At 62.8% G+C, this 9,282-nt stretch overlaps 1 protein-coding gene across 1 annotated transcript in view; it reads left to right on the forward strand.

Annotated features, from left to right (window-relative positions):
• Nucleotides 1-9,282, forward strand: part of DNAH17 (dynein axonemal heavy chain 17) — a 125,888-nt gene that overhangs the window by 33,650 nt on the left and 82,956 nt on the right. Inside the window, 9 exon segments of the mRNA XM_014586747.2 lie at nucleotides 147-287; nucleotides 571-575; nucleotides 1,649-1,787; nucleotides 2,907-3,089; nucleotides 3,820-4,074; nucleotides 5,458-5,627; nucleotides 6,144-6,366; nucleotides 8,306-8,422; nucleotides 8,580-8,666. Of these exon segments, the coding sequence (XP_014442233.1) occupies nucleotides 147-287; nucleotides 571-575; nucleotides 1,649-1,787; nucleotides 2,907-3,089; nucleotides 3,820-4,074; nucleotides 5,458-5,627; nucleotides 6,144-6,366; nucleotides 8,306-8,422; nucleotides 8,580-8,666 (1,320 nt within the window).

Consider the following 9,282-nt stretch of genomic DNA (forward strand, 5'->3'; position numbering starts at 1 on the left):
ATGCCGGGCAGCGGGCATGCTGGTTAGCACGTACACACCGGGCAGCACGCACACCGGGCAGCACGCACACCGGGCAGTGTGCACGCCGTGAGCTGGGCTGGAAGCAACCCCCAGAGCCTTGTCCTCACTCTGTGCTCCCCTTTCAGGACTGGTCGGCCAACCCCCTGTTCGAGAGGAAGGACAGTAAGAAAGACGCCCTGCTGGACCTGGAGGGGAAGCCGGCCAATCTCAACAAGCGCTACACGGCCGTCAAGGACGCCGGCCTCAAGATCCAGACCATGGTGGCGGTAAGGGCCGTGCGGCCCTGCTCAGGGCGGGGCTGCAGGTTGTGAGCAGTGGCCGCGGGTGGTGTTCACTGCCACGGCCTGTGGTCTTGCATCCGAGAGAGCCTTACCCAGGCACTTGGCCGCCTGCTGCCTCCTGACCTGCGCCTGCCCCTCCATGCCCCAGGGTTGGAGCCCCGCCCTGCCGTCCTAGGAGCTGCTGGGGCGGCACTGTGGGGGCTCGCGGTGTCCTTCATAGCTGCTCACCCCGGGGTGTGGGCGGGAAACCAGCACGTGTGCCCACGAGGAGCAGTCGGACATGTCTCAGTGTGGTGCTGCTGGCACGGGAAGGCAGGTGTCCTCGGCCACCTGGAACGGGGCTCTTCCTCTGACGGAACGGCCTGCTGGTATCTGTTCTTGTGGTCTTGTTAATGGAAGCTTGCCCACCCCCCGTGGGACGACCTGACGACCCCAAAACATGTTCTGCCTCATTCCCAGAGCCTCTCCCTTGCCTGGGTGCCAGGAGGCCCCAGTAAATTTAAATATGAAGCTGCAAATGTCACCTGGAACAGCTGACCAGTTAACTAGGGGCCACTCTCCTTAGCTGGAGTCACAGCAAGGGCAGGACAGTTGGGCTCAAGACCCAGGAGGGTGGTGACGGAGCAGGTGAGGAGGCTGGGCTAGGCCTGACGAGGCAGAGGGCAGCCTCGAACCCATGAGACAGCCTCACCTGGTTCCTGGCTGTGACTGAGCATGGCCCTGTGTTCACGATTTTGCGACCCGTGGGTTTGCCAGCATCTCCTGTTCCTGACAGCCAGCAGGTCCGTTTCTCCCCTTCCGCTGAAGTTACCTGATACCGTTTCTTTCTCTCCTACTGGGCAGAGCCACCTAAGGGCCCAGGCTGAGTCACACTCATTCAAGCTCTTGGACAGCACTCAGTGTCTTACAGAGTCACCTGTCCACCGCCCGTCCCTCCGTCTGTCCATCTGTCTGTGTGTCCACCTGCCCCCCTTTGTCCCAGGCATACTGCTAGTCTGGGGACACGGTGGTGGCCAGGGCCGTCAGTCTTGCCCTCCTGGCACCTGGGGGACTTGGAGCAGGTTCAGAGTTGTCACCCGTCGTGGCAGGCAGAAATCACACATTGCCAGAGGACGGGCAGGCAGAAAGAACAGGGTCGGGGTCGGGACTCGTAGAAGGCGCCAGCCAGCTGGAAAGCAGGAGCCGCCGGTGCGCAGGTGCACGGGAAGGAGCCCGGCACGCTGCAGAGGCTGTGTCTGGGGGTATGAGCAGGGGCAGGGCGGGGCAGCCCGCAGGGTCGTCGAGGAGGCGGTCACAGTCGGACAAATACCCCCGGGACGCGGCCAAGCAGCTGCCTGTCTTTGCAGGAAAACGCGGTTCCGAGCAGACACTTCGAGCCAGCCCTGGAAGGATTATGTCAACTACATCGACAGCATGGTCCTGGACGAGTTCGACAATTTCATCCGCAAATCTCTGAACTACCTGATAGACAACATGGTCATGGATGTGCGTTGTGGGCAAGGCGTGTGCATGTGTGTGTGTGCACGTGCATGTGTGTGGGTGTGCGGGGTGTGTGTTCATGTGCGTGTGTGCGCACGCACGCACGCGTGTTCTCCTCAATATGAGGAAAGGGCTGGGCTGCAACAGATGGTTCACAATTCCTCCAGAAACCACAGGCTGGGGGCCAGCAGGTGGCACGGTGGTTAAGGTGCTGGACTCCCATGTGGCCAACCGTGGTTCAATTCCCAGACTCTGCTGTCTGAAAATCACTCCAGGTGTGTGTGCGTGTGCAACCAAAATCTAGGGCTGGAAGAGAAGGAATTGCAGCGCGACCACCCCCTGGGGTGTAATTTCTCACTCTCTCCCTCTCCAACTCTCTGTCTCTCTCTGGCAAGTGCATGTGCCTGATAGCAAAAAAATTTTTAAAAAAGGGGGGGGGTAAAGAAGAGGACCAGCTACCGTTTTACAAATAAGCAGGCTCACTGTCCGCAATGAGGGGGCTCTGGAGCCCTTCACACGCAGCCCTGGGCACGTGCGCTCAGGAAGATGAGGCCACAGTGCAGTCTGACCTCGCAGTCCCCGGGGGGCCTTGGGCCGCACTGTGAGAATCACTCGTGTGGTGGAAGAGCACTAGGGCTAACCCCCACCCTGTCCCTGTACAAATGAGGCCGCCGCCCATAGTCTGGAAGCCCCACGAGGGCATCCAGAAACAGAAGGGCCATGGCACGCACGGGGCTTGATGCCCTGAGGGACGGCAGGCCGTGTGTGTGCGCGCACGTGTGTGTACGCGTGTTTCACATGTTACTGGCTTGGTCTTCACAATGGCCCAGAGAGACAGGGACGGTTGGTGTCTCGTGCCGTGGAGCGATTACCCTCACTTTTCTTGCTGGGGCACTGGGAGGTGATGCTCGCCCAGACCGCGCAGCGGGTCTAGCAGCTGGAGACCAGGCTGGGGTCTCCCTGCCCAGCCCGCCTTGGGCCTCACGGCCATGCAGGTGGCTCCAGTGGGGAGCATGGAGAAGTGTGCCCCAAAGGGGCCAGGCTCGGCTGGTGCAGGTCTGGCCCTCTGGGCCTCAGGAGGCCTCAGAGGGAGGGCGAGGCCTTGACCCGGTGGGCCCGTTTCAGGAGAGCGTCGCGCCCCTGTTTGAGATCCGCATGGAACTGGACGAGGACGGGCTGATCTTCAACCCGTCCCTGGAGATGGGCTCGGAGCACGGCTTCCTGGCGCTGGTCGAAGACCTGCTCAACGACATCTACAACGTCGCCCGGCTCATCCCCCGGCTGGCCAAGGGCCGGATCAACTACAAGGTCAGTCTCGTCCTGGCGAGGGCATCGCTGCCCCGGTCGGAACTACCTTCCTGGCTCAGCAGTGCCTGCTTCTTTTTTTTTTTTTAAATTTACTTCTCGATAAAGAGAGAGAAACACCCTCCACGGGGGCTATGAAGCCAAAATCCCAGCCCTACCTCCGGTTCCCCAGGGCCTCGCGGGGACGCACGTCCGCGTGTTTTAGATCAGTCCAGGGTATGGACACACGGCTGACACATGACACGACCGACTCTCGAAGGCGGAGGCGCTTCGAAGGGGCAGGAAGGGCGGAGTTGGTATGGCGTGAACGGGGCGTGTGGTCCCGGACTTCTCCAGACAAACGGCGGTCTGGCTGGCCCTGTGGCGTGGCAGTAACAGTTGCTCCAGACAAGCTGGCTCCCACATGGCGACCACAGGTCAAGTCCCCAGCCTGGCTGGCCTGAAACCCACTGTGCACACGTTCAAGACCCAGCAGGCTGGAGGACAGGAGGAGGGGACCGTGAAGTGCCAGGCCCTGTACAAGGCTCCTCTCTGTCTGTCGTGCATGTGTGCACGCGTGTGCTGTTGTGAATGAAGGGCCGAAACTGCGGCCTTCGGCACACCCTCTCCCGGGAGTCTCCTGTCTCTGCTCCCCGCCCTCTGAGGGCTGCCCACAGAGGTGGGGGCGGGGGGGCAGGTCTCAGCCGTGGACATGGGCACAGGCCCGGCTGTTTGCCTCCCTGCCCCCTTCCAGACGGACCTGGAGGACATGACAGACCTCATTGAGATGAGGGAGGAGGTGTCCAGCCTGGTTATCAACGCCATGAAGGAGGCCGAGGAGTACCAGGACTCGTTCGAGAGGTACTCCTACCTCTGGCTGGACGACCTCCGGGAGTTCATGAAGAATTTTCTCATCTTCGGGCGTGCGGCCACCCAAGAGGACCTGGATACCCGGACTGACGAGACCATGCCCAAGACACCGCCCACCCTGGCCCAGTTCCAGCAACAGGTACGTGCAAACCTCGCCCACCGGCCTCCACCTCTCCGAGCCCTCCAGCTGGGGACCCCCAGGCTCCGTTTAAACCCAGCTGGGTGTTTCACACGCCATGTGTGGGAGTTCAGGGCTGCTGCGGCCGGCAGGTGGGCGTGACTACCAGCGAAGTGCTCACCACTGGGTTCCAGAGGAGGGCATGCTGCACCAGGCAGGGCCACCTGGGACACACTGGGTGGTCGGGAGGCGTGGTGGGCGGAGTGACAAGGCGCGGCTCAGCTAGGCAGAATGAGGTCTGCGGGCTGGGGCAATGGGCCGGCCTGAGCTGTCGGTACCTGGCCCTGGGGGGACAGTGGCAGGGTGTGACTCAGTGTGAACCCCTGTGAGGGCCCAGCAGAGGCGTGGGTCAGGGACAGGCTCTGGGTGGCTGGTTTGCATGTGGAAAGCCCCAGAAAAGGCCTCAGATGGCAGAGCGCCGAGAGCATGGCAGGCTGGCTGTACGGCCTAGTGGTTAGGGAGCCAGACCCCACACAGCCAGCTGTGGCTCTCGTTCCAGCCCCAGCAGCGGAAAAGCGCACACGCCTGGATGGAGGATGGGGAGATGGGGTGGGCGCAGCCACACCCATGAGGGGTGCGTCCTCCTCCTCCCTCCCTCCCGCCCTATTGCTCTGGAAATTAAACAAGATAGGAGAAATAGGAAACCCTAGTTACCACGTGGGCCCAGCTCTGCTCCCAATGCAGTCAGTGTCCCTGTGAGCGAGGGCGGCCCAGCCCAGGGGATGCCTCTTTTCTGTGTGTGTGCTCGCCAGAGAGACAGAGACAGAAAGTGAGAAGTCACCCCCCGGGGTGATTATGGAACGGCCACGCCGTAATTCCTTCTCCTCCGTTCTTCTCTTGGGATCTTGGGCACACACATACGCGCCTGCTGTGAGTTTTAAGCTGCCAGGTCTGGGACTCGAACTGTGGTTAACAACTTGGGAGTCCAGTGATGTGACCATTACGCCATCTGCTGGCCCCAAGGGGGTGCCCTTTGCCACACAGGCTGGGATGGCAGTGGTCGAGAGCACAAGGGTGGGGACAGCACAAGGACGGGTGTGCAAAGGAAGGCCCCTTTGGAGCCCGTGACCACGGCCACCCGGAAGTCTGCCCTCTCTTCCACCCCAGGTGCCCCACTCAGGGGCTGAGCCGCTGGGCTGCGGGGGCCCCAGGGGAGCTGGGAGCAGGACTAACCATAATGGGGACCTGTGTGCCCAGCACCGTGCCGGGCTCTGCCCTCGCTGGCCCCATCCCCACCGCCCGACCCGTAACCAGGCAGGAACAGCAAGGGCAAGCACCCAGCCGAGGCCGCGCCGATGCTCCAGCTCGGAGGCCTGGCTGGGACGCTGCGGCCCTGTCTCCCAGATCGACTCGTACGAGAAGCTGTACGAGGAGGTGTCCCGGTGCGAGAACAGCAAGGTGTTCCACGGCTGGCTGCAGTGCGACTGCCGCCCCTTCAAGCAGGCGCTGCTCAACACCATCAAGCGCTGGAGCTTCATGTTCAAGCGGCACCTGAGCGAGCACGTCATCAACAGGTGGGCGGCCGGCCAGGGAGCGCCAGGGCACCTCCAGCGGCTCCTGGTGGGTGGTGTTTGTCCGTCTGGGCCCCTCTCTGAGGCAGGTGACGGGAGTGTCAGCATCGGGGTTGCCAGCCACCGGGCGGGTCCCGGCAGAGAGGCATTTCTAATGTGACAGGAGGCTGCCACCAACACCAGACCAGGCCCTGCAGAACCGCGGGGCCGGGCTGTGACGGGCAGGGCCGGGAGAGAATGTCACCGGCCAGGCTCCATCCGGGAGTAGGAAAGGTCACTCTGATGTGGCCTTCCACTGGGACTTGTGAGTCCACGTGAGGAAGGTGACGAGGTGCAGAGTGTGGTCCGGGCAGGGGCTCAGCCAGCTGGCACTTGGAGCTGACAGGAGCACTCCCTCCGGGTCAGCGTAGGTGCGACAGCAGGTGCCTGGTGGCTGTCCACCTCCTCCATGGGGCCGCTGACCTGAGGAGGGTGGTCGGAGAGGGCCAGCCCCGCCCAGGTGGTTCCCTCTCCCCTCAGCCTCGCCGACCTGGAAGCCTTCATGAAAGTGGCCAGGTCGGGCCTGACGAAGCCCCTCAAGGAGGGGGATTACGACGGCCTCGTGGAGGTGATGGGGCACCTGATGAGGGTGAAGGAGAGGCAGGTGGCCACTGACAACATGTTCGAGCCCCTGAAGCAGACCATCCAGCTGCTCAAGAGCTACGGCGAGGAGGTGCCGGAGGAGGTCCACCTGAAGCTGCAGGTGCGGGCAGGGGTGGGGCTCGGGCCAGGAGAGGGCTGGGAGGTGGCCAGGACCAGCGCAGGAGGGCCCGGCCACGGAGGGGGTGCTGTAGGTGGCCTGCGGGTCTGACCGAGGTTCCTGACCGAGGCTGCTGTCGAATGACAAAGGCTCCCCTGCCCCTGCGCACCTGCTGACCGGGGCCCTGGGTGAAGGACAGTGAGGAGTGTGAGCCGAGGTCGGAGAAGGAAGGGCCCGAGCAGCTGTGGTGATGCCACACTCTGTGGCAACTTAGAGGCCGTCTAGTCGGTATCTTACAAGGCGCGGGTGCACCTGCTGGGCCGGGGCAGGGAGACGGACAGGGTGGTGCCGGGGCCGCCATCCAGCCGCCTGCAGGTGTGGGCCCAAGGAGGTTAGGGCACACACGCACGCCCGTGTGCGAGAGCCCTGGGCTCCTGAGCCTGGTCCTGGAGCCGCCATCTATGTCCACACCTGTCTGCACTCCTGCCCGTCCCGGGCTCTGGGTCAGTAACACACGCCCACTCTCTGCCCATGGCATTGACGTGGACAGTGCCACCACCCCACAGCCCAGGGGACTTACGGTGGGAGTCTGTCCGACTCAGCTCTGCAGTGTGACGGGCTGCAGGCCCCACTTGGTATCCTGTCTCTCCACTGTAAACGGGGGGCTGGTGGCCACCCCACCCCCAGCACAGCCAAGGACGTGGGATCTGATGGGGGTGTGACCGATCCCAGGAGGCTCCAGGCCGAGCACGTGGCAGCTGGGCAGGGTGGTCAAAATGGCACCCGAGGCCTGCCACTGCAGACAAACCACGAGGCCTGGCCCGCCTGCCACACGGGATACAGAAACACCGCCGTCCAGGGACACGGGAGGCTTTTGTTGAGCTGCAAGGACGAAAGCCAGACGCTCGGTCACAGGCCGGTGCACTCCCAGAGGCCCAGAGCGGAGAGCTCAGACCACGTGGCAGGCCATCGGGTTGTGGCGGTCCCCGGAAACGGCAGAGTGTAGGAGTATAGGAGGGGGTGGGGAGCACGCGGGGAATTGCTTCATGGGATGGGCAGGTCCGTGCCATGATGGTGGCAGTGGCTACACAGGTGTCTCCACAGCGCGCTGCATGCCAGCCCACACGGGCACCCACATGTGCCTTCAGCCAGCCAGCGGCCAGGGGGTTAAGGCGCCGGGTCCCACGTGGCCAGCTGCATGGTCTGAGTCCCAGATCCGGTGGCTTGAAAAACACACCGGGTGCGTGTGTGCCAAAATCTCGAGAGGAGCATGGAGGAAGGGGACTGTGGTGTGGCCTTCCTCCCTAGGGGTGCTTCCCACTTACCCTCTCTCTCTCCGGCAAGTACACACACTTACCTGGCAAAAAAAGCCTTCTGCTATAGGGTGCGTGCACTCACCAGAGAGACAGGTAGTGAGAAATCCCCCGGGGGGTGGCCATGCTCAGTCCCTTCCCCTCCAATCACGCATGCACGTACATGTGCCCGGCATGGGTTTGAGTGTCAAGTCTCCAGGTCTGGGATTTGAACCGTGGTCGATTATGTGGGAGTCTAGCGATGTAACCATTACACCATCTGCTGGCCTCAATCTGGCAAGTTAAAAAAAAAAAAAAAAGGGAGAGAGCCAGCCCTGTAACCTAAGAGGAGCTGGATCCCACATGGCTGACCACAGTTCAAGTTCTGGACCTGGCGGCTTGCTTTCTCGTTTTCCCTCTCTCTGGTGAATTAAAATAAGAATATTACTAAATAAAAATTAAATAAATAATTGTGTTTAGAAAGTGAGTTCTCTGGTGCCATTGGCAGAAGCGCTCCAGTGCCAAGTTCCTGGCGCCCCCTTGTGGCAGGCGGGGAGAGGGCCACAGGGCCCTGCACTGTCTTTTCGCGAGTCTGACTCCCCTGCAGAAAGCCTAAACGAGAAAAGGAAACGCCCGGCCCCTGCCCCTAGGAGCTGCCGGAGCACTGGACGAACACCAAGAAGCTGGCCATCCAGGTGAAGCAGAGCGTGGCCCCCCTGCAGGCCAACGAGGTCAGCATCCTGCGGAGGAAGTGCCAGCAGTTCGAGGTACCTGCCGGGCAGTGCGGCCCAGGGAGGCGGTGCGGCCCAGGGAGGCGGTGCGGCCGGGGGTACAGTGTGGCCAGGGACCTGCAGCAGCCCTGCACGTCCAGGCTCTGCGGGGCCGCACGGCCATGACTGGCGTCCCCTCCTCTCTTCCCTGCAGCTCAAGCAGCACGAGTTCCGGGAGAAGTTCCGACGGGAGGCCCCGTTCTCCTTCACCGACCCCGACCCCTACAGGTCCCTGAACAAGGTATCTGTGCTGGGGACGGACCGGCCCTGACCCCGGGAGCCCCGGGAGCCCCCAGCTGTCTCCTCTCCTCAGACTGTCAGTCTCGGGGGTCCAGAAACGCTGGCCTCGGGGCGTACACAGGCCTGTGTGTACATTCGCACTGTGTGCTTTTAAGAGTGTGTGTGTGCATACAAACATGCAAACTCAGGGATCCCCGGCCACGCGGCCTCCCCCCACTCCGAGCCACAGCTCACGCCCCTCTGAACAGCTGCACACCTGTCCGCAGCCCGCTCTGCCTCCTCGTCCCCAGCTCCTCACGTTCAGCAGTTTCCTCCACGCGGCTGCGGTCCTGTCCTAGCTCTCGCTGGCCCACCACATCGGCAGTGGCCAGCCGCACACACGTCCAACTTCATGTCAGTGCCCAGTGGGCACATGCCACGGCCCGGGACCTGGCCACCTGTGCAAGTTCAGGCCTCTCAGACTCTCATGGGGCAGGGCGTGTGGGGTGTACGGGGGCCGGGGCAGCCTCCTGGAGCACAGGCAGGCAGGGAGGCCACGGCACGGACCCCAGCACCACGACAGCCCAGCCTGCAGCCCCTCGGGCTGGGGCAGTACGGGCGGCCACTGAACCCTGGTG

This window comes from Tupaia chinensis, unplaced genomic scaffold (genome assembly GCF_000334495.1).
Source record: "Tupaia chinensis unplaced genomic scaffold, TupChi_1.0 Scaffold000159_1, whole genome shotgun sequence".
NCBI classification, from domain to species: domain Eukaryota; kingdom Metazoa; phylum Chordata; class Mammalia; order Scandentia; family Tupaiidae; genus Tupaia; species Tupaia belangeri.